Source organism: Centrocercus urophasianus, unplaced genomic scaffold, assembly GCF_019232065.1.
Source record: "Centrocercus urophasianus isolate 14NV4802_14NV808 unplaced genomic scaffold, USGS_Curo_1.0 seq_18, whole genome shotgun sequence".
Lineage (NCBI taxonomy): Eukaryota > Metazoa > Chordata > Aves > Galliformes > Phasianidae > Centrocercus > Centrocercus urophasianus.
In genome coordinates, this window is record NW_024884733.1 from 5,200,014 (window position 1) to 5,224,399 (window position 24,386).

Sequence of the window (24,386 nt, forward strand, 5' to 3'; positions counted from 1 at the left end):
CCTGGATACTGGTGGGTGCAGATGGCTTCATCTCTACCAGTGCCCGTCTCCTGGCCTTGCACGGAGACCTTTCGAGATCTCCCCTGACAGCAAATGGTTGGACGCCAGATTTAATTATCGCAGCAGGAACATGGCTGGGGGCAGAGCATCTTTCAGTAGGCCACAAACAAAACTGACCTTGGTTTTCCTCTCGCCCAACCAAAAGCAAACAGCGTGCTGTGGTCAGAGCTGCTCCCACTGCGCTGCACAGAGGATGAGGGCTGCCGGGCTGCTCCCCTCCCACACCCATGTGTTTTGGGGTGTGCCTTGTCCCCTTTTTCAGACATCGGCGTCACCCTGCTCTCCTGCACAGCTTCTGCTCTTTGAGACCTGGAAGAATGAAACTAAATGGTGAGCTAGAAAACCTCCCAATTTCCGAGGAAGGTGATGGCATGCTTTTTGGATGTATTCAGGCCCATTCCAAAAGCAGAAGTGCAAGAGGTTAAGACGATTTGGGGGTGAAGTTGCAGAAGGCTGCTGTTGCTCCCACTGGTGTGGTGGCTTCCCTATGTCCCAAGGGCTGCGGGGTTCATGCAGCTCTGCAGCCCTGGAAGCACGGGCAGAGCTGCGCGGCTGCCACGAGCCAGGGCAAGCTGACTGTTCCCATCTCGTCCTGCACAGAACAAACAGAGCTCAAGGTAAAGCGCTGAAATTTCACCATGACCTTTTCTTAAAGCATTATAATCAAGTTGAACGTTTCCAGTTGTCCCACTAATGTTTGCCCCATGGGAGCAGGCGTCCTGCTCTGAGCAGGATGTTTGTGGTGAGGCCGCGCGTGCCCCGGGAGCTAATTGCACTGGATGCCAAACGAGTGCTGGGGGCGGGGAGGCAGGGGCAGAGGGCCGGGGCTGCTTCGTGCCTGGCGCTGCGACTCAGCCAGGGGAATGAATGCTCTCAACGCTGTGCATCTGCTCCAGCCTTTGCTCTGGGCTCTCCGACACATGGATTGTAAAGCACACACAGCCTGGCGTGTTGCTTGGCACCCGTAAGGCCTCACAAGTGCGATTTCAAGGCGCTCGGGCTGCAGGATGAGCATCTCCTGCCTGCTGGTAACCTGGGGCTGGTGCTGGAGGGCATTCTCCTGAGGGTTTGTGAGCTCTGGGAGCCTTCCCAGCACAGCACAGACCTTTCTGGGGTGGAGGATGGGCTGTGTTTATCTTGTTGCATCCTGGGCTGAGCTCCTTCTTTGCATCCTGTGGCCCTTGATGTCCTGCACCTGCATTCAGGTGCTGCCCCAGCATCCATATCCCTCAGCCAGCTCTGCAGGAGATGGGACTGCCTGCCTTAGTGGGAAGGGGGTGGAAGAATGAGAAGGGACAGGGTTTAAATTCAGCCACCACCGCTCCCCCCTGACTCCCAGCTGTGGGGATCATCCTCTCAGCATTCGCTGTAACCCACAGCTCCTGCCCTTCCCCTGCACAGGAGGTCCCTGCCACTGCCTGAGAGTCCTGCTGGCACCATGACATTTAGCTCGGCTGCCTCACCCCATCCATATGTATGAAGGGAAGCTGGTGAGGCTGGCCTCAGCCTCGCGACCTCCGCAGACAGCGAGCTGCTCTGCAGGGCTTCTGTTTGAGATTTCTCATTGAAATGTTCCAGCAAGCCCAGTTCCATCCTGTTGCCTCCCCCCATGCACTGGACAGGGCATGGCCAAGCAGGGCGCTGCATCCTCAGGGTCCCAAAGATTTGTGCTGCAGAAGGAAGGACAGAGCTGGGGGATGCTCAAGAAACCATGGCATGGTGCGGCCAAAGGGTGCAGCCAGTGGTCCCTTGGAGTGGTGATGACACCTCCCCACCCACCACCGAGGTCCCCAGGTCGGGCCCTGGGTGCCCTGTCCCCATCACATCCCCTCTCAGGCTGCTCTCCCTGCACAAAATGGCTCCACGGGCTCCCAGCCTCCCCCTCCCCAAAACTTGGTGCTCTAGGGTTCTCTGCAGAGCTGTCCTCTGTTTGGTTGTTCCCGGCTGTCAGAGGTTATATATATCCGCTCTGTTCATGCTCATCCTCTGTAACCATTTTCTGCTACAGAATCTTCTGGCTGCTCGTTGAAGCCTTAATCCGTAATGCAGCGATCAATGGGTGTGCGCCTTTACCACTCGGATGCTCATTTTTTAATCCCCACTGCCTCCTTCAATGTCATCCCTTCCCATTTTTCTTTATAGAATTTCAGGTCTACTGTACCTGCTGATTACTTAGCGGAGACCGCTGGACATCTCCCTTAATTAATTCCATCGATTTCTCAAATCCCACAAGGTTTGGGGTCCTTAGATTTCTGAAGCAGCTAAATGGAATGTCTAAATTCCGACATTTTCCCTCTATAAATTGTTTTGCCAGGGAGACGCCGAGAGGCAGCGCTCCGGCTTTATTTATTCGGAGCCGATCCCGACCTCGGAGCTGTCCCTGTCCTCGCTGCAGGCAGGGGACAGGGCTGTCCCTTGATGCCCCTCTCCGTGTGGCACCCTGCAGACCCCCCAGCCCCCGCTGCTGGAGCCTTGGGGTGGGAGCAGAGCTGCTGGCAGGGCCCCGTGCACCAGCGGGGCTGGGGAAGACTCTGTTGCTATGCGCAGGGAGCTTAATTTTATTATTGCTCTCTGCTATTTAATGTCTGTCTCTCAGGCAGCTGGTGATGTTTTAATGAAGCTGGAATCGTACAGTCTGTAGCGCTGGGTGAGCGTAAGCTGCCGAGTCAGAATCGAATTAATAATTCATGAAATTAAAGTGTATAATTAATTCGAACCGTGCAGATGAGGAGGGACCCCGGTCTTTGGGCCGCGAGGAGCACACGTACACACGTGTGTGTGTCCAGCCACACAGCCCTGCCCTTGCCCCCCAGCCCTGGGTTTGGGCTGATCTGAAATGCAGGGACCCAGTCTTGCCCTCTGCCTTATGGGAATTTCCCTGCTCAAGGGTACTTACTTCAGATTAAAACTTAGAATCACAGAACCACAGAATCGTTGGAGTTGGAAGGGACCCGTAAAGGTCATCTGGTCCAACCTCCCTGCAGTGAGCAGGGACACCTGCAGCTCCATCAGGTGCTCAGAGCCCACCCAGCCTGACCTCCACAGTCACAGTCCAAGAATGACACTCCTGGTAAGTTAAACCCAACGGGACTCAGGTTGTGGCTGCTCCAAATACGAACCACTCTGAAGAACCAGCAGGCAGTGCTGCTACATCCTGGAAGGTGAAGGAGCACAGTGCTTTCAGTCTGGGTGCAGCAGGATGCAGAGATGAAGATGCCAGTCCCATCTTGCAGGAAGCACAGACTGCTCCCCATTGCATGGATTTGCCGGTGCTGAGAGGAGCAGGTACATTTGAGGGGTGCCTTTCTCTAAGACGTTTGTGGGGGTTTCTTTTGCTCATAAGAAATATCTTTTTTCACCAAAAATCTGGCTGCGGCAAGATCACGTGATGTGCTGTAAGTGCTGTGAAAGATCTCAGATTTGCTGTGAGCAGTCTCTGTTAAAAAGCTGGTTGAGTATCTGTTGAAAAACCTTACGACTGAAAGCAAAATTGCACTGAGAGGACAGTGTGGGTTTGTTTTTGGAGTGTGAATCAGGAATCCTCCCCACTACTTGAAGTTGACTACGAAATCCCCATCCCTCTTGGTGCAGTTGTGGTTCATATGCAGTAAATTCCATTGAATAAGCTTGGAGTTGTTGTGCAGCATAGTTGGGGCACCACGTGGCAGATGAAGCTTTTCTCCCAGGAGGAAAGGACATGGGGGTGCCCATTTCTCCGGGCCCAATGCAGATCCCAAAATGCACTTTTGGGGTGGGTGCCTCTTCTTTGTTGGTGGAGTATAGGCTCAGGGCTTGGCTTTGTTTCAGTGGTACGTGGGAATCCTATAATTGGAGGTGCAGAACCCAGATTCTTCTGTGTGCGCAGGAGATTCACATTCAGTTTGTTTTATTTCTCAGTTGAGGACAAATGTTGCTCCTTTCAGTGTATCACAGAACGAGGTTCTTTTGATCGTTTGCAGGGTCTGTTGCAGCTGTTGGCTTTGGCAGTTCTGTCTGGTGTTAGTTCCAGAGGAGAGGAGATGTTTCAGTATTGAAGGGTTTTTAATGTTCTCAGTGAGGTTGGAGAGCTCAGTGCAAAGGCACAGTACATCCTGTGATGGAAAGACTGAGTATGCTGGACCTTCATGCTTATTCATTGTGTGCAGTTAAGCCCTGAAGCTTGAGATACCTTCTGAAATCAGGCCATTTTGCTTGGGCTGTCCCAGTTACAGTTCTCCTCCCAGAGTCTCATTGGCATCTCTATGCAGATGGACATCTCCATCCTGGGAACTGCAGAGGGGACCTGTTCCCCTTGTGAGTTGTTGCTGTGATTTGTGCCCGATGTTTTTCCAGGCATTCAGAGCCAACCACAGCTCCTGGTCATGTGCACACGGGTCAGCACAGTTTGCTCCCTGGCTCTTTCTGTTAGCATACAGATACCACAAACCATAGCTGAGCCTCTTGTGCTCCGCTTCATCTCACTGTTTTGTGGTTTCTTCATTGTGAGGAAGGAAAGGGAAGGATTTCCCCCTCCCTGTGATCATGGCTAAACATCAGCAAAGGCCTCCGAGACTGCATGGTGCTGGGGAAATGCTGGGTGGTATTAATAATAGCCTGACTCTTTTGCTGTTGTGCTCCACTTTGGAGCACGGGTCTGTTGTTATTGTTATTAGTATTGTAGCTGCTGTGAGACTGGATGTTGGGAAGCCAAGGCTGCTTCTGTGACTGTGGAGTGGGCATTTTGTGTGCCTTGGAAACTTGCTCTGCTGTATCTCCGTAGCCTTGTATGGGCTCAGTGCCACTGCCCAGGATGAGCTGTGGGACTGTAGGGAGGACACAAAGCTATGGGTGCCCCATCCCTGGAAGTGCCCAAGGCCAGATTGGATGGGGTCTGGGCAGCTTGATCTGTAGGGGTTACCAGCCCATGGCAGGGCTTGGAACTGGATGGACTTTGAGGTCCCTTCCAACACAAGCCATTCCATGGTTCTCTGATTCTACAATCCTCATGTCCCTGGCTCTTCCATCCCAGCTCCTCCCTGCTCACAGATTCCCGGAGTCCCCGAAAGTGGCAGCGTGTGGGGTGACATCGGGCGGTGGAGCAGGTAGGATCGGAGGTGCAGGGCAGGAGCCCAGCTGAAAGGGTTACTGCAAACAAAAACACCATGCAAATGAGCTGCCTGCAACAGGTAGCCTTAATCAGATGCTGTCAGATGAATTCAGCATCTCTCCGATTGTCGCCTGCGCTAGCCTCCCGTTCAGAAGCCCTCATCTGCTCCAGATGTGGTTTAATTTACTGCGACTTGGCTAATTACTGTAATTAAGGATTAATTACTGTTAATTACTTTCACATAAACTCAACGCCAGTCAAAGAGCGGAGCCTTATGAAGCCTGCCACAGCAGCGAACACGAGCTCTGCAGCCTGGGTGGGCCCGGCAGGTCGCGGTGCTGCGGGTTGGTACCCGGCATCAGCCCACAGGTCACCTCGTGTCCCCAGGTGGGGCGGGGGCAGCTGGCAGCCTCCACTCATAGCAGTGATAATGAGGCAGAGCAGGGATTCGCTGTGCTAACTGGTTTCCAGCAGGCTCTGGAAAGCTGCGCATCGGAGCATCCCTCCTGTCCCAACAGGATGCTGAGGTGCACTGGTGGCACCCAGGAATGAGCCATGGCCATGCCGTGGGGCACAGCTTGGCAGCAGCACGTGTGGCATGAAGGAGAAAAATAGGAATGATTTGATGGGTATTGTTCTATTAGATCTCTGCCTGCTTGCTATTGTGTCTCAGCATTTGAAGATGAAACATATTCATTTAGCTCCCAGGATGAATGGTTTTAATAAGGGGAGCACGATGAGGTGGGGTAGTCCTGATGACTTCAGAGACCCATCAGCTCACCCCCTAAGGCCATTTCGGCGATGACGTGGGCCGCACGGCTATTAACACCGCCATCAGGACAAGTTTTCTGCGTCCCTGCAAATCCTTCAGCCGGGAGGAGCGTGTTCGGGAGCCCAGCGGGAGACGTGTATTGGCCATAATCAGATTGGGGCTGCAGGAGGGGAGGGCAGGGCTCTGCGGTGCCATTCCTGGGGGACGCAGCTGCCACCCAGCACCCACTGCTTTGCCACCACCTCCTCTGTGTCCCCAAACCCGGCTCACGTCACCAAGACCTCGTTACCCAGCACTCGTTAGTTGTGTCAGGGAGATCCGGTGCCTCTCTGCCTTTCCACCCGGCCCCGGCTGCTTCATTACGCTCTGCCTCCAGGCTGGCCGTGACCTGCTTAAGCCTCCGATCACCCTAATTACCGTTATTAGGAGCATCTCTGGGTGCAGGGGTGGGGACACCACGCTGCTGCTCTGCACTCCGGTTCAGGGCTGGGGTGTGCGGGGGGAGCGGGGTGGGCACGGCTTGGGCTGTCAGCTCAGCTCAGTCCGGCTGTCAGGCGTGGGGACGTGCGGGGGCTCATCGCTCTAATTGACACCTTCCTCTTGCACCCCACGTGCGGTCATCCCAGACTTCGTCTCTCTGCTTGGCTGCATGTGGGAGCAATGTCCAGCCCCTGCAGCCCGTAACAGGAAAAGTAGCTTGGGCTTTCATGGCTTGTATCGGAGCAGTACTGGAGAGGGAGAGGCATGGAGTCGTTGTGGATGGGGGCTGCTTCCAGGAGCACGGTGGCATCCCTCGAATGACAGCTTTGCGTGCTGATGTTCTGAACACAGGAGCATCCCGTGTGGGTTCCCTTGCTCCTGTCCGAGGCGCTGCGGAAATGCCTCGTGTCAGTGCTCTGGGGTCATTTCTGTCCATGGAAGGATCAGAGCCTTGAAACCCGCAGGATTTCTGGTCACGCTTTGCTGTTCTGGAGGCATTTCAGTGCACGAGGGCTGCAGAGCATGCAGGGGCTGTGTTGCGAGGCCTTCAGAGCGCACAGGGAAGGCTGGGGGGGAGCTGGTGGGATGGCTTTGTCTTACCCTGTGGTTCCTGCTAGAAGCCAGGAGATCTGTCACTGAGAGCCAGAAGAGGGGTTGCTCCATTTTTCCTTTCACTGTGACCCCACTCCTGCAAGCATTGCACCCCAAATACCAGCGAGATTTCCCCTTTGTGCACCAAGGAAGGCCTCCCCGGAGGTCACCTGTGTTTTGTGATCCACGTTCCTCCCAGGCAGTGCAGAGAGATAGATCTCTCATTGAATCTGCTGTCTTTGTCATGTATTTATTTTAAAGTTTTCCCCTTTGATGTCTGACTTTGCGGCTTGTTTTATGCCAGAAGGCTCGGAGCAGCCTGTGTAATTAGCCCAGAAAATGCTGCTTTCATGTGGGCTGGGGGACCCAAGTGGAGAATGGATTTTGAGGGCTTTGTTCTGCTGCGGAGAACTGTTGTTTGGTGTTTGGTTGGTTTCAGCAGAGCTCTCCTCGCCCTTCCCTTTTTCTCCTTCGGCAGGGTGGAGCTCAGCACTTTGGCAGTGAAAGCACACATGGTGAGCTGCTGCCTTGCAGGGCTGTTGGCTCCTAAACTGCATTTTCTGATAGCCAAGTGCTGCCCGTTCCCACCTGGCAGCAGGCACAGCCTGACTTCCTTCCATGGTGGCAGTGGGACCAGCAGTGAGGGCCCAAGGGGCCCTGTGGAGATGTCCCCTTGCCATCCCCAAACCAGAACCAAGGCACAGAGTTATCACGTGGGCAGAGGTATCACCTTCTTCCTGCTTTCACATTCTCAATGTGTCTTTCACTAAGAAACCTCGTGCCATCTTCCTGCATGTACCAGCTCCCCCAGCCCGGCCTCATTCTGCTCTTGTTGGGGGCTGAACGGATACGGTGCAGCCTGGTGTGGGGCACGAGCTCCTCGTGCGTGGGTTATCCACAGTGATCCTGTGTTTAGAGCACGTTAATGAGCGTACAGGAGAGCAGGGAAGATGGATCGTTTATGGTTATGATCTGGCTACTGTCAAAATAACGTGTTATTTTGACGGTTGCTTTGTCTTTGCTCTTGGAGCAATACGGAGGTAGTTTCTTAGCAACAAAACTGTGTTCTCAAACAACACCAGTGAAAAACAACCCCCCAGAAGAGCAGCGCCGGGGGGAGAGGCGGGGTGGAAAGTGTTCTCCAGCACGTTCCCTGCCTTTGGTGCACCCACAGATCTGATGGAGAGCACCTTGCATGCACCCGAGGGTGGCAGTCCTGCCTTGGGAACATGCTGAGACACCGCAGCTTGGCTGGCCCAGCTGGGTGCCAGAAGGAGGGCAGGAGGGAGCTGCCTGCAAACGATTTGGCAAAGATTTTTGTGCTCAGTTTGGAGCATCTCCTTTGAAGCCAGCGCCGGGTCTTGTGTCTGCACTGACGTTGGAGTCCATGAGTGCAAACGGCTCCTGCAGCCAAGTATCTGCCAGGCTGTGTCGGGAGAACTTTTATCATTTCTGTCACAGACATCACAACTCGCTTGTCTTACCATACATCTTCCTAAATGTGACAGAATATTCAGCTGTTATTAATTGAATACTCTCTAATTTAACTGCTTAGCAGGAGGAAGAGCGACTGGTTTGTTTCAGCACAGAGAGCTGCCAACAGGAGGCTTCGGGGTACCAAGGGGTGGTTTGTGGATGAAATGGGGCTTTCAGACCAGGCACCCCAGTTGATATGGGAGGTGGCCGAGGAATGTCTCCCTTCCATCGGCCTCATCTTGCTCCAGTGTCTGCTGTGCTTCTGGTCCCATGCCCAGGCATGGTCCCATGTAGCATAGCCCACTCTGGTTTGAACCTGGGAGATTTGGGAGCTGCAGGGACGGGAGGGAGGGCTGCAGAGCCCCTCTGTCACCCCGCACGGCAGCACCAGCACTGCAGGACCTACCAGCCCTGTCCCGTGTCCTGTGCCCACCAGCCCCTTGTACACCTGTGTGCCTGTGTCTCTCTGCCGCTCACCGTGAAAGTTCAAAGCCGGAGTCAAGTTTATTGTTTCTATCTCGTTTACTTTAAGTATAGTTTTACACTTTATTATATGCTGTGACATCTTAAATGGAGCCTGTCACTCCATCTTGACTACTGCTAGGGGCTACAGCCACTTACTGTGTCAGGCTTTTCGGCAGCCCTGATTAACGATATCAAAACGAATGGATCCCAGCACAGGCACAAGCACGAAAATCAAGGGGTGATTTGCATATTCAAATTGTGCACAGCATTGAAAGGATGTGGCTAATGCAGGTATTGCACCCATACACCCTGCGGATGCAAATGCGTGCTGCCACACATCCCGTGTACATGACCTATTCAAGCTGTTAAGGTTCATGCACGCATACGTGTGTTTATTTAGCATCTTCAGCCAAAGGGAAAAAGCACCTGCCTGTTTTTCTCTGACTTTGTTTTCTTTTTTTTTTCATTTCCCAGGACAATACATCAATTAGGATAGCTAAATGGAAAAATATTCAGTTTTCTTGATAGTCCATTGGAATAGGTTGCAGGATTACCCAGGCAAGAGCTTTTTTTTCCCTGAAAGTAACATTTTGTTAGGTTAATTCATGCACTGGAAAAACAAACTTTCTGTTCTTCCAGTCCAATCTCCACTTACAAGTCAGGTTTTTGTAACCCTGTCATTAAAATGCGAGGTAGCCTACAGTAATTTGAATATTTCATTCTGCCGGCTGCTAATGCACTCTGCATTACAGATGGTACTTGCTCCATCCTTCTGGACTGGGTTCAATTATAAATGAAAGTAGGGAGCTGAGATTTGTCTTTTTGTCTCTGCTTAGTTGGAATAACACAATAAAGCTTGATGGGTAGGAATTCCTCAAGCTGCCTCCTCTTTGCCTGCTACGTTTCCTGTGTAGCTTTCAAGCCCAGCCTAGAGTATTAGGGCTGGCAGTGGCAGAGTTTTTCACCGTTCCTTTGTGCCTCAGAGGCATTGCATCCTCTTTTTGGAAACTCAGTTCCGCCCCTCTTCATCCCCGTGCCCTCTTCTGCCTCCTGAGCAGAGGGCAGTAGCAGGGAATGTGCTTGAGATGCTCTGAGGACGAGGAAGGAGGATGCTGCATGGGTGCTGGGATGCTGTAGACCATCCCATTGCTCTGCCTAGGGATGCAGCTTTTCTCCTGATGTGTCCTGTCTTAAATCCTGACCAGAGTGACAGCCATGTCCTTAGCTGTGGGGCACAAGGCAGCCCAGTTCCAGCCTGGGGCTGCTGCTGCAGGCTGTTCCCAAAGCTCTTTGCAGTGATGGGGCCCCTGGAGAACCAAAGAAAACATTTACCTCTGCTTCATGATTAACAAAAGGGGGGTAGCAAGGCTATAGCCCAGCTGCACAGCGGCTCTATATTACATACAGATGCCTTTTGCAAGCTCCTTCCTCATCTCCAAACGGTAAAAGCGATATTGCCAGGGGAGTCGGAGGAGGTGAGGGCAGGGCTTTCAATTTGGTTTTACATTTACAAGGACCAGATGGCCTGCTGGAGATGATCTTTGATCTGGGACACAGCCGGAGTTTGTTGAAGATTTTTGCTCCCTTTTTTAATCTCCTGCCTGTTTATGGCGTGGGCCTCTCGCAGAAGGCTGGAGGAGCCGGGGGCTGTGCGTCAGTCTGTCTGGCCAGCCCCCCACCTCAGACCTGGTGTCAGCCCCAGAGCCTGCAGGGAGGTGGGAGAGGATGGCTTTGTGGTTTAAAACCCAAGATTGGGCTGTCCAGGGTCATCGATCACCTCGTTGGGCCCACTGCTTGGTCTCCTGCATCCTTCTAGTTGTGCCCCTAAAATTCAACTCAGCCCAGTTTTGGGAGGACCTGGGGGCTGTAGGGCTACACCAGCCCAGATGCTGTTAGACCATAGCCCCACAGCGTGGAAATGTGTGTCAGTGCAATCTTCCATGGCACGTAACTAAACAGACACAGATGCCTTGAAACAGAAATGCCATTAATTGATCCTTTTTAACGATTCCTCTCCATTTTCTCTGGTGTCTCCCAGGCACGTGGAGGTGGATGGTCTCCTCTCCTCTCTCCTCCCCACCCCTCAACAGCAGAGACCCATTTTGAGTATCTTTCTTCCCCCACATGTTTCGCATGGAGCCAAAGCGAACGCGGCCGATCCTATTTCACAAGCGCTTGGACTCTTGCAGCATTCTCTCTCCTGTCCAAACAGATCATTTACAGAAGGGGCCTTTATTTAAAAAAGGAACTGAACGTTCAGAGCTGCTTTCTGGCCTTAAAACACTGCTGACCGGCTGTTGCCTTGCAGTGAGCTGGGCTTTGCCTGGCCTGCTGTGGCCAGGCCCAGTGAGTTGGTGTGGTGTCCAGGTTGGATGGGTCCCTGGGCAGCCTGGTCTAGTATCAGATGGGGAGGTTGGTGGCCCTGGATGTGGCAGGGGGGTTGGAGATTCATGATCCTTGAGGTCCCTTTCAACCCTGGCAATTCTGTGATTCTGTGGCACGAGGGGCTGAGCATCGCTCTGAGTGCATCCTCATCTGTTTGCTGAAATTCCAAGCAAAATCGGACTGCTTGAGCATCAGTTTGCAGCTGTGATAGGTTTGGGGCTCAAGTGGGAGCTGCGTGTTGTCTGTCCCTGCCTTCTCTCTTCTTATATCTCTTCCTGGACATGAGGTGATGGCTGTTGCTGTTTCTGCGGAGGCCTCTGGAAGGCACAGCCCTGTGCCGTGGCTGAGCTCTGAGAATTGCTGCTACTGCTTGATGCCAAGTAGTGGAAATTCTCTCCTGTGCCTGGCCCTTTGCCTCTCCTGCCACTCTTTTCACCTATGACTCCTTGGCCTGGCTGCTTTGTATGGAGAGCAGCAGGCATGGCGGGGCAGGGAGGTGACCTCAGCAGGAGGAGAGCGGCTGGAAAGACCGCTTCCTTCTGGGGAAGGCCTCCCTTTGTTCCTCCCGGGCCTTTGGGCTTGGCCTGGGGTGTTGGGATCGGGACCCCTGTCCTCAGAGGGGCTGCAGAGGCCCCGGCTTCTCATTAGTAGATTCAGCTCATTCAAAGGACCCGTTTCTTTTCAGCGAGGAGAATTCATATGCAAAGCACCACATGGAGCAGGAGGCAGATCCCAGCCCAACTGGCATTCAGGGTTCTTTTTTTTTTTTCTTTTTATGACTGGACTTGTCCTCGGAGCAGTCCCATCTTTTGTTTGCTGATTTGTTCCTGCAGGGCTTAGGGAATCCCGCGGCCACTTCCATATGTGTCCAGTGCCATGTCTGAGCCATTGGGGTGGGTGCAACGGCTTGCTCTGCCCTTTGAAGAGTCGCTTTTGGAACTGTGCTCTGTCTCAAACTCCAGCAGATGAGGGTGAAGTCCCACCACTGTAGGCACTGCCATTTGAGGGATGGACGTGGGGCCCTATGTTGAGTTGCTGGAACAGCAAAATCTTGTTCTTTTGCCCCATATCACAGTCCGGAGTTAGAAAAAGTCCCAGCTACCTTCCAGGAGGTGTGGGCACTTTTGTGTTGCCCTCCTCCCCTCAAGTGATTGAAAAGATTGATTCCCAGCATCATGTGCCTCCAAATCCCTCCCATGAAGGCATGGAGAGGGGTTTTGCTGCTGGACAAGATGGCATCAAAAGACCCCTGGGTAAGCGCGGCTGGTGGTGCCAGGACTGTAAAGAGAAGAATGGAAAATACAGAAATTTGATCCAGGGTGCTTTGTTGGACCCCAACGTAGCATTAACTGGGTTCATGGAGTCAAGTTTCTGTACCCAGCTCACTTGCTGGCCATGCACTAACCCAGTCAGCGTGGGGAAGGGCTGGAAAGAAGCACTCACGTGTGCTCATTCTGCTCCCCAAGGAGTCACACTGCCTGGGGAATCAGGTCTTCAGCAGTCACCGATGCTGTGTTTGTTTGTTTGTTTGTTTTTGTGGAAAGGGCTACTTTAGGTCACTGTTCAGTTTTGGAGGATTTTTCTTTCCACTGTGTTTGTGATAGTTTTCCAGACCTTTTGAGCATTGTGCTGCCAGATTCTCTCTTGCTATGGCAACTGGTTTGGCACTGGTGAGGAGCTGGGAGAAAACTTGCACAGATTCCCCCCATCCTGTGCAATCCACTTCTCCCTTCTGCAGCTTCCATAGCACACGAGCTGCATCTCCCTGAAGTGATGGAAAGCTGCTGTTGGGAGATGAGAGATGTTTTGGCATGTGATAAGTCCACCCCCCTCCCATTCTCCACACTCCAAATTACAGTGTGAGGTTAGTTCAGGCTTTTTTGTGTGTGTATTTGGGTTGAATTCAGGAAATAATTTGGCCTCTTCTGCCCCAGAAAGATGCAAAGTTATTATTTTTCTGAAGCGCTTTTTCATTCTTTTGAAGCTGACCCAAATTTTGATTAAAAAGAAAAGGAGGGAGGGGGAAAATTATGACGTGAAATGGAAAGAGATTTCTTTGTTGGTTCAGGAAATACTTTTTGATTTATCTGAATTTGGGTTGTGATGCAAGCTGCCCAAACGTGATGTTTAGGGAGTGCTGGAGCATCTGCTGCTTCTGCTGTGATCATGGCCCTGATGGGGTCTAATGGGGCTTCTCGGCCGTGGCTGGAGTTGGCCTCTGGGCTGGGTGGACCTTTCATCTGAGCAGACACAGTGCTTAAGGGTCATTGTGCAATTGATGGACGTGTTTTCTTGCATCCTGTGTTGGTGACAGTGAGTGCAGAGTGTTGCATGGCTGGGTGCTTTGACAGCACTGTAGGGCGTTGTGGTCAGTAGGTCTTCTTCTTGGGCTTAGAATCACAGAATCACAGAATTGTAGGGGTTGGAAGGGACCTCCAGGGATCATCGAGTCCAACCCCCCTGCCAAAGCAGGGCCCCCTGCCAAAGCAGGGTTAGCCTCTTGTACAACCCCTCACTGCAACCTGTTTGGGATTATATGTTTTTTTCACAGCTGTGTGTGCTTTACGAACTGGATGAACACCTCTCCACCTTCAGAATCCTCTCACAAAATCATTGAAGTGCTTGGTTTCCAAGCAGCCCTGACGGACATCCCCATGCTGAGAGAGGACTGTGCAAAGGACTGGGCTGAGTTTGCCACGCTTACGGGCATGAGGCACTGTTTTTAGATTGCTGCTGGGATTTGTTGGTTTGTTTCATGGCTTTAGACTGCAAAAGCTGGTGACAGAAGTGGCCCATCAGTTTCACAGTGTTCCTCCTTTCTCTGAAATAAATAAGGAGATGCACAAAAAGCTGTTTTGCCAGCTGAAATTTTCCATGCCTCATCTCATGGCAGCCTGTTTTGGAAAATCTGAGCAAAATCTGTTCATCCGTTTGTAAGTTTTGGAAAGGTTGGAGGGAGGAGGGAAACTTTTATGTCAATTGTAAGAAAAAAAAAACCAACTTTTCTTAATTCCCACTTCCTGGAAGGGCGTGTGCCTGCGTACTTGGAAATACCAGCTTCCATTCATGTTGGAAATTAGTACTGACGTTTTGATGTTGATTTTCTCGGTTGCTCTTCACGGTGAACATACCCAACTGAGGTCTCAGGCTCTGGGTTGACTTAGTATGGAAACACTCCACCTTGTTGGCTGTGATTGGTGATTTTACGGGGGCTGTGACTAGGAGATATGCAGTTTAATGCCTTTCCCTACATTGGCCAAGCTGTTGGCTGAGGTATGGCCATAGTTTTCTGTATGTATTTTGAACATGAGCTTGGTGCAGTGTGAGTACATCAGCTTGGCTTATGCAGGATCTCAAGCTTCAGGGCTTCCAAGTTAGGGAATTTTGTATTTTCCTTTGTGTTTGCTTTGTTGTTGCAGAAGAAAGCAAGCTGCACTTATACTTGAATAGGAGAAACAGCAGGAATTTAGGTAGGTGCACGGTGATTAGAAGCGGTATTGAAATGCAAAATTTGGGAAGAGCAACTGAAGGCCATGCCATCATGGATCACCCCAGCTGCCCTGGGTATGGACACACACAGGTGTGAGCCCCAGCCAGCCACAAACCATCCACATGTGTTAAGTCCTTGCAGTTTTAACTGTCCTCAAATATGAGGCAGATGGGAGTATTTTTGTACCAGGTTCAGTGCTGTTGATCTCAAATGTTCACAAATGTAGAACCAAGCTCCGGGGAATATTGAGAGTAGCTTGAAATAACGCAATTCGTTAGTGGTTTTGTTTGCACAGTGTTGGCATCACGGCAGTCCCTCTGGTTGCTGGCTGTTGTTTCAGACCTGAAAGCATTTTGTTTAACAGTGAGCTGGTGTAAATCCTGAAGCTGGGGTTCTCTGAACCCAAGCGAATGGTGCTTAAATTGCAAAAGGTGGGAAGAGTGTTGATGTTTGATGTGCTGCTGTGTGGGTACACACAGGAGTACTGTGTTCCCAGAGGAGCTGCCATGCCACCATTGTGTTAGTAGCACATCCCAGTCCAGGAAAGGGTTTGGGCAAGTCATCTGCTGCCAGGAGAGATGTAATGTGCTGGTGCAGAAGGAGGCATCCAAATCGTCCTTGTCTATGGAAGTAGCCAGTGAGAGCAACCAGCAGGGCTCTGCAAGTGGCATTGCTGCTCCCATCTCCCCATAGAAAAGGCAGCAGGAAGCTCACAGCCTGGCAGAGGGATCCTTGCTTTTCCTGCAACTGCTGCTGGCTGCATTGTAACCCTCTCAGCACATCTTAGGCACAGTGGAGGCAGGAAAGAAAACCCTTCTGAAAATCACAACCTAATTACTCCCATCTGCTCCAGCACGGCTTCCCATTTCTGCCTGCCAGGATGCTTGTCTCCAATGCTAAGTAGCACATTATTTTCGATAAGTTGCAATCATTTACTTGAAATCTTCTTCTCCTTTAAACATCCCCCTGGAAAGGCACTGCAGCAAGTTGGGAACAGCTAGCAGAAAAGCCATGTAGGGGCATCCCAGCTTGGGCAGGGGCCCTCTGTTACTCCTTCAAAGCCATCAGCTTGTTTCTTTCTTTAGTTGTCTTGTTTTGCTGTCCAGCTCTTTTATCACCACCTGGCTTGGCCTCTGTTGTGTCCCATGTCTTCTTCCTGCAAGCTGTCCCCAAGGCATCCCCATCCCTTCCCTGGGCTTGACCTGGTGCATGAGACCCACTGGCATGTGCTGGGTGCTCTTGGCTGGGGGTCACCACTGGGGACAGCAGGGGAAGGAGAACATGGCTCTGTGACCCCAAGGGGAGCCATGGCATGTGGCTTCAGTGGTCCTGTGCTGCTGGTGATGGTCACCCTGGTGACCAGTGGCCATGGAGGGGCCATGCTCAGCGCATAGCAAGCGAGCTGAGGATGGTTTGCAGCAGTGCAGATGGGGACAAGGAGTGTGGTTTTGCTTTGATTTTTAGAATGTAGATACGTATCTATTTATGTGTATTTGTGTGTGTATAGACATACATACAGAAACGTGGTTTGTGCCAGCGGGTGCCCTCGGTGGGGGCTGAGCACCCTCTAGTGGCATTTGCTGCAGCTCAGGGCTCCCAAGCCTGCAGAAAAGCAGCCAAGGATAGAAGCTCTGTCACGAATTTGCCTCCCCCAGCCCCAGCTCTCGGTCATTATCGTTCCTTTGGCTTCCCCTTCCCCTTTCTTTAACCAGGAGCAGCAAATGGGTGGGCACTGGGGTACTAAGCTGAGGGATGCGGCCTGTCAGGATCTGCATCCGTTCCATGCAGACGTATCGCCCTTCCCATTTGTTTACCCAGCAGCCTAATTCCACATGGCCCCCAGCCCCAGCTGGGTTTTGGGAACACGTATGTGGGCATGCCCACAGCACACAGCGATCCCAGGGCTCCCGCTCCTGCAGCACGGCGATGGCACGGAGATGTCCTGTGCTTCCCACCACGAAGCAGCTCGCCAAACATAAACTAATTAATCACTTGTGCCTACCTGTCAGGTCAATGATTCCCGAGATTTTTAATCTAAAAATATTTCCCTTTCGAAATCCAGATGCAGCCGTTTCGGCAACTCTCTTTTTTATTTGTTTTCAGGTTTTTTTTTCAATTAGTGTTTTACCTGGCTTGCATTCTATTTGTATTTGGGCTTTTGATGCGCTACTGTTTAGTGATTCTTTTTTTAACAGGGGAATAGGAATTTATTCTCTTTATTTCATAGCAAGTTCATATGGTATTATCACTTCTTCACCTTCTGGAAGAGCAGTGATGCCGGCGTGAGCTGAGGATTGCAGGACCCATCTGCTTCCTCTTGCTTGGAAATTGGCCTCTGCTCCCCAGTTTGGTGCCATGCCCCCACCCCTCCTTTTATAAATGATTGTCTCCAGTGTGGAGTTGTTTAATATTGGTCTTCTCCAACCTTGATGATTCTGTGATTCTATGATCTTCAGCGTTTTTCAGAGCCAGGAGGAACGCACTCCTTGCTTGGCTCTGTTTCTTATCTGCTCTGATTTTACATCTTATTGGCAACTGCCTTCAGATATGCTTTTAAATGCGCTGAAAATCACTTGCTCTTGTTGCTGCTGCTGTGGCCTGGGGTTCAGAAAGGATGGGATGAGCATCCCAGGTACCTCAGGCACCGTTTCCCTAAAGCCCGCACAGCATCACCCAGCTCCAGCAATGCAGGAGCTTCCACGTGAGGGATGCTCATGCATTTCCACTGTGTTTTGAGTCCCTGTGACAGATGAGATGGGAAAATACAATTTGCTTCTCTTCTGAGATGTCTTTTTTTTTGTTGGCTTGTCAAGGATGTATTTTATTTTGTGCAGATGCACACACCTGTTTGTGTACACGTGGAAAGCGAGGGCCATATTTGTGTGTGCAAACAGCCAGCAGGTGGGACCACAGTGAGATTTCCATGTGATGAAACCCCTTGAGTTTTGCTTGGATATGCATTTGTGTCCATGTATGCCTCCTTCCTCCTCAGTCCAGTCTGCAGGCAGAGCAGCAGCTGAGCACCCCACAATTAATTGGTAGAGGGAAACTATGAGAATGACTTTTACTGGGAGCAATAATTGAAGCAGTGAGTACAAAGAGGGGAAAAGAATTCTCTCCTTGGCAAGTCGTTGTGTGCGGATTGATTTATTGATGCCCCTTTTCTTAGCACAGTTTTAGAATTCACTAGAACGACCAGATTCTAAAAAAAGGCATTTTGCAAATGATACTTTTTATTTCATACATTTTATTATTGTTATTTCCTTGAGTGGCTAAAAGCTCCTTGTGCTTTGGCTTCACTCGTATTTAGAGACAGGGAAACTGAGGCATGGCCCGCCCTGCACTCTGTGCTGCCTTCTCCTCCTCCTGGGGCTGAGGATGTCTGGGCAAGCTGAGGTTTGGGCTGGAGCCTTTCCTTCCCATGCTTGAATTGAGAAGTTGTCCCTATTACTGATTTCAGCAAGTTTTGGTACACTCAGTGTGGTTTTGATTGGTGTTGTTGGAACAGAACTGAGAAAGGATGTGGTTTAGTGGGCATGGTGGTCCTGGGTCAGTGGTTGGACTAGATATCTTAGAGGTCTTTTGCAACCTTAATGATTCCACGATTCTTTGGTTCTGTGAGAGCATCCTGTCGGTACAGATGTGATGGGAAATGCAGGCTGCGAGCGAGCAGCTTTGCTGTGTGTTTGCAGCAAAATGCAGCTTTCTGGGTTACTTCTGCTGGGAGGTTCCTGCTGCTTCTGCCCTATTTCAAGAGGAAAAGGGGCAGAAATGGGAGAAGGGGATCGTGGAAGCCATGGGGAGCTCTCAGCTTAGGGCTGTGCCATGTGTGTCACCACGCACCGACTTCTACACCCGCACACCGATGCAACTCATCCTCTTCCCTTTATGTCTCCACAGTTCTGAGCATCCGGGGAGCACAGGAAGAGGAGCCCACAGACCCGCAGCTGATGCGGTTAGACAACATGCTGCTGGCCGAGGGCGTCGCGGGCCCCGAGAAAGGAGGGGGTTCTGCTGCTGCCGCCGCTGCCGCTGCTGCATCGGGAGGAGCCGGATCCGACAACTCGGTGGAGCACTCTGACTACAGAGCCAAGCTGTCCCAGATCCGGCAGATCTACCACACGGAGCTGGAGAAGTACGAGCAGGTAACAGGCTCATTCGTGGCATGGGATGGGATGGGTCTGGCCCGCATAGAGCACGGTGCTGCTGCCCACGCCAGGCAAACAGCCTGGACCACTACTGACATCTATTGTTAGCAGAGTGCGGGCAGTGCAAAGCTGTTGCTTTCCACAGCAGTGGAAACAGGCCTTCTTAGCACTCGGACAGTTCTTTCTTGTTTTGTGCTGGGGTGTGCTATGAGAATAGGCTCAGCATGTGTTCCCCCCTAGTTTTTTTTCTTCTCTCCTCCCTTTGCATTTGGCTAAGAATTGGCTCTGCCGAAGGGGACTCCTCTTGGAGGCGCTGGCCTCATTGCAGGCAGTTTTCCAAGGACCCTTAAGCTTGAATCAAAATCTCGCTTGAGTATTACTTTTGCTTGGAAAGTTAATTTTCCAGAAGGGGGAAGAAGAGGAAAAAAGAAAGAAAATGTGGCTTTTTTCTTGTGGCAAATGATTCTTTAAAAAAAAAAAAAAAAAAAAAAAAAAAGGACAAACTATTTGGGTCATGAATGCAGCTATTAGTAACACTGACAATTGCATGAGAAGCTTTGCAAGCCAAAGCTCCAAATCGCTTTCTTTCAAATGCTTCCAGATGTTCTGCAGAGCTTCTTTCCTGGCTGTACAGCTCGCTCTTGTGATGATGTGGTTTGTACCCTGAGCATCTCTCCTTTTGGGTGGAGAAGCAGAGCATGGCCTCAGTGTTACAGACACTGTGCCATGGAGCAGGGAGGGCTGGCGTGAGGGTTGCACGGTGTGGGCTGACCTTTGTGGCTGTCCTCAGCCGCTGCTGCTGCTGCTGCTCCTGGGCAGCATGGCCAACTCACGTGGCTGGGGCACAAGGCATGTCACAGCTCATCCTTCAGGCCTTGGTTGCAGAGGGAGAGGGACCCCATGTCCTCTGGCACCCCACCCCAGGAAGAGCAATGGGAAGAGCAGGGCCCACCCAGCGCCTTGCCTCTGGCTTGCTCCTTCTCACAACCCATTCCAGTGTCATTTTTACCACCAAGATGCTTTGGGAATGAATGCACTGGGCCACGTTTTTACAGCTGCAGGAGGCAGAGCAAGTACCACCATCTGCAGCCCTACAAAACCAGGGGTTGGGATGGCTCTCCTGACCTTTGTCCCCCCTCTTTCTAGCTCTGTCTGGCTTCACACAGTTGTCTGGCTGTCGCTGTGACAGCACAGCACTCTCCTGCAATTTTCCTTTAATGCTCTTATTTCATGCTAAGAGGAGACAAGCTGAAATTGCTCAGCTGTCTGGGAGCAAAGAGTCACTGGGCTCAGAGCTCTCATACCCAGCCCCACAGCCCAGGCAGGTCAGGGTTGTTGGCTGCAGGGTTCATCACCTCCCCATGGGCTGACCCTGGGGCGATGAGCAGAGGGGGAGAAATTGCTTGGGATGGGAGATAGATAGTCAACCTTGGGTTACCACTCCACACAATCTGTGTTTCAGCCCCATTTTCCATCTCATGGGATGGGTGCTGGTGATGCTCTCCCCAGAGCAGCTTCATGTGTTTCGGGAGCGCCTAAAGCTTCTCAAGCCACCAGCTGGTTGCCAAATGCTGGGTTTTGGGGCTTGGACCCAAGACTGGTTCTGGAAATCACAGGATCTGATTTTACCATCCAAGGGGGTGGGGGAGAGCAATGGGGTTGCCTTCATCCAGCCTCAGAATCATAGATCATAGAATGGCTTGGGTTGGAAGGAATCTCAAATAGCATCTAGTTTCATTCCATCTGGAGTCCTCCCTGGCCCCTCGCTGCTGAGTCCTCAACATGCCATGGGGGAAGTGGGAGCAGGCAGGCAGTGCTGTGCCCACAGCAAGCTAATGGGATTGTTGCCTGCTTGCCCTTACGTGTCAGAACTGCTGCCTCAATCAGACAAACTGCTGACTATTATCCTTCCATGCTTCTCATTCAAAGTGCTAAGGGCCCAGGACAGGGCTGTGTCTCTGTGGAGCTGTTCCCATAAAGCAGAAGGGGCTCTGGAGGACACATGGTGCTGGTTGAAAGGTTCGTGGTTCTCAGATTCATCTGTAGCTCTTCCAGCCCTATCCAGGAGAAGTACAAGGGCTGGGACGTACTGACAGGTCCTAGGGCTTGTTGCACCAGCTCCATCTATGGTATCTGAGAGCATACAGTTGACTCCTGCTTTTTGCTCTGTGTACATTGGGATTTTCTCTTCCCTTGAGAGGAATACATGTCCCCTTGAGAGCCAGCACTCTTTTGTGGGTCTGCCCTAACAAACCTTAGCCATTGAGGCCACTGCCTGCGTCTCCTTCTTTAGCTGTTCTGCTCCTGTGCTCTCCTTGACGCCATCGAATGACCTTCCGATCCTGGGGTTTCTTTTGCTTTTCTTGCCATCCCAGGCATGCAACGAATTCACCACCCACGTGATGAACCTGCTGCGTGAGCAGAGCCGGACCCGGCCCATCTCACCAAAGGAGATAGAGCGGATGGTGAGCATCATCCACCGCAAATTCAGCTCCATCCAGATGCAGTTGAAGCAAAGCACGTGTGAAGCCGTCATGATCTTGCGCTCCCGATTTCTGGACGCACGGTGAGTTCACTTCCCCAGACCTTTCTCCACATCCACTGAGCAGCTTTGTTTGGGCTGGGGAGAGCTTCTGAAGTGACTCAGGGAGCCTGGGAAGGGCAGGGCCCCCGGTTTTGAGCCACAAGAGCTGTATCCTCCTTATCCTTCCCTTGAGAACTACACACTGCTGATTCTGCTGCAACACTTCAGTTAGGGATGAAAACTAATCCTGCAAGCCGTCCTGTTCCCTCTGGTTTTCCTGTTCTTTTCCTTCTGTTTCCATTGTCCCAGATTCTCAGTGTGCTTTAGAGTTTATTCACTTTCCAAGCTGGTCAGATGCAGACTGTAGGCTTGGGCTACATCTTGAGATAGGGAGGCTGGGCAGCTACAACTTGGGAAGAAATAGCTGACAGTATCCAACTGTAAAAGGAACAGACTTCCCCAAGGACTTACCTGTGGCTGCTTTCTCATCACAGGGCTTTGTAGAGCAGCACTGACCTCTTCTGCTAGGACAGCCAGGTGTCAGGGGTCACCTTCCCAGGTGCAGGGTCTGGGTGCTGGTGTTAAGGAATGAGATGTACTTGCTTTGGAAGGTGCTGAGAGAGGAGTCCCCAGCAAAGTGCAGACGAGGATTCCTGGCCATGAGTCTGCTGCACCCTATGCTCCCAGGAGCAGGGGAAGGTGGAAGGCAAGTAGGGAAGTTCCGAACATCTAAAGTTTCCTCAGAAAGAGTGGTAATGCACTCACAGAGGCCCAGAGAAGTGGTGGAATCACTGTGTTCAAGAACCGTGGAGATGTGGCACTAAGGAACATGGTTAGTGGGCATGATGGGGATGGTTTGACTGTTGGACAAGGTGATCTTAGTGGTCTTTTCCAACTTTAATGATTCTGTGAAAGTTATGTTTCTGTTTCTGAATCTCTGGTACTGAATCCTTTTTCTTCTGTTTTTCCTTCCTTCTTCCCTACAAGGCGGAAGAGAAGAAACTTCAACAAGCAGGCTACGGAAATCCTGAATGAGTATTTCTATTCCCATCTCAGCAACCCTTACCCCAGTGAGGAAGCCAAAGAAGAGCTAGCCAAGAAATGCGGCATCACAGTCTCACAGGTGAGAGAGCCCAGAAATACAGCAAAGACAGCTGCTGCTCAGGGAAACCAAACACCTTGGAGGGCACTCAGTCCTCAGTCTAGTTACTTATGTCTCACCGTTGAGCATTTAATTGCTAAATGGGATCAGAGTAAACTGGTGAGTAGGAAGTAGACAGCAGACTTACAGGATCAAGCCATGGGTGAAAAAGAGTGTTTGGGAGAGGACTCAGACGGGATGAAGACTTAATGTGTGTGACTGCGTGTGCAGTCATGGTGTCAGCAGTACAGAAACAGTTCAGCACAATGCACAGAGGCAGTTTTCTCCTCAGGGAATCAATGCTGGTTTGCAAGGAGAGCTCGTATGAGCTGAAAGACCATTCTTCAGGGTAAGGGATTTGAAGATAGTGAGAGAGTTTGAGCAGAGTTTGTCTGATGAGGCAGAAGGAACAGGGTTCTGGTGGGAAGGAATAGGGTCAAACAGGCTGATGGTTAGAGCCAGTCAGTGCTCGAGGAGAGTGGGCTTTCTCAGGGTTGTTTCTCCCTCTCTCTCCTTTGCTTATCCCTCAAAGAAAGGTGGTCAGTGAAGGCAGACTGAATTATTTCCATGCATTTGAAGCAGCCGTGTACTTCCTGAAGTCTGTAGTTTTGAATCACTAGACATGGGGATTTTTGAGGAGCACAGTCAGTCCTTGAAGTGTTCAGCTGTACATTACTCAGGCCTGCCCTTTGTTTTCTCACTTTTTGGAGCAAGCCTCGTGACTGAGGGCTGGAATGTTGCCTCTGGTAGTCTCGTCCTCGTGTGAGCTTAGCACTCCCTCCAGGCTCCTGTTGCACTCCCCATCTTGGGCCTCCTTCCAGCCCCAGGGCACATGCCTGCTCATCAGTTGAGTAAACTGAAGACAGCGGCAGCATCTGGTGTCCTTGTGAGAGCATGTCTGCCTTCAGCAGGAGCAGCAGCATCTGAGAGTAGGAGTCGTCACTGTGCCGAATGCCCACTGAGCCACTCCGACTGCATCCCCTGTGCCAGAAGATCCAGGCATTGATTCTGTCCAGAGTTACCTGCAGGAGACAGGACATATTGGCTCAAGTAAAACTGCAGCTGTCCTGATGCTTCCCCTCTCACTTTTAATTCATCTGTTCGCACTTACAACTTCTCCCCGGTGGAGAGAAAATGCCCAGGAGAAATGCTGTGCTTATGAGCTAAATGGGAAGCTGGAGACGGAGCACATTGCCATTAATGAGAAAGCTGGACTGAGAAGTGGAATGGAGCTCTTAACAAACTGTGCCTGCTCCCAGTGCCATTGAGTATTCAGTCCCAGATCTGGCTTGGGTGCTGATCTGAGTTATTGCTTTTTGCCTCCCTAGAGTCTCTGCGTTTTACATTTTCCTTTTCCTCCTACATGGCAGCAGTAGGTGCAATTCAGTACCGGGTAAATTGGTGGATGAAGCTGCTTTTCTATAGAAGCTGCTGAGCTGTCTGTGAGCACTCCAGACAGAAAACGTCAGAGGAATAAATCTCGAAAATTTTCAGTTATCAATGCTCAAGTCAAAACAATTTCCATAAGATGAGGAAAAAGCAGTGAGCTTCCCAGAATTAACATCCAGCCTTATCCTTTCTGACTTGGCATTGGGGCAGTGTATTTGCGGAAGGGGGACTGATGAGCTTCTCACCAGCAAGCAGAGGAGTCCCATGAAAGAGGCTGATCTGTTGAGTCCCAGCTCAAGATGTCAGCTCCAGGCAACCCCAGGAGGAACTTCCGTTGGAGAATTACAGCATCCCCTGTCATATGCGCATCTCCATCATC

At 51.3% G+C, this 24,386-nt stretch overlaps 1 protein-coding gene across 2 annotated transcripts in view; it reads left to right on the top strand.

Moving 5' to 3' along the window:
• The window catches only part of PBX1 (PBX homeobox 1), a 107,408-nt gene that overhangs the window by 65,428 nt on the left and 17,594 nt on the right, over positions 1–24,386 (top strand). For both annotated transcript variants that reach the window (XM_042819608.1, XM_042819609.1), the window contains exons 3-5: positions 18,706–18,950; positions 21,329–21,519; positions 22,465–22,600. In XM_042819608.1, coding sequence (XP_042675542.1) covers positions 18,706–18,950; positions 21,329–21,519; positions 22,465–22,600 — 572 coding nt within the window. The remainder of the gene's footprint in view (positions 1–18,705; positions 18,951–21,328; positions 21,520–22,464; positions 22,601–24,386) is intronic.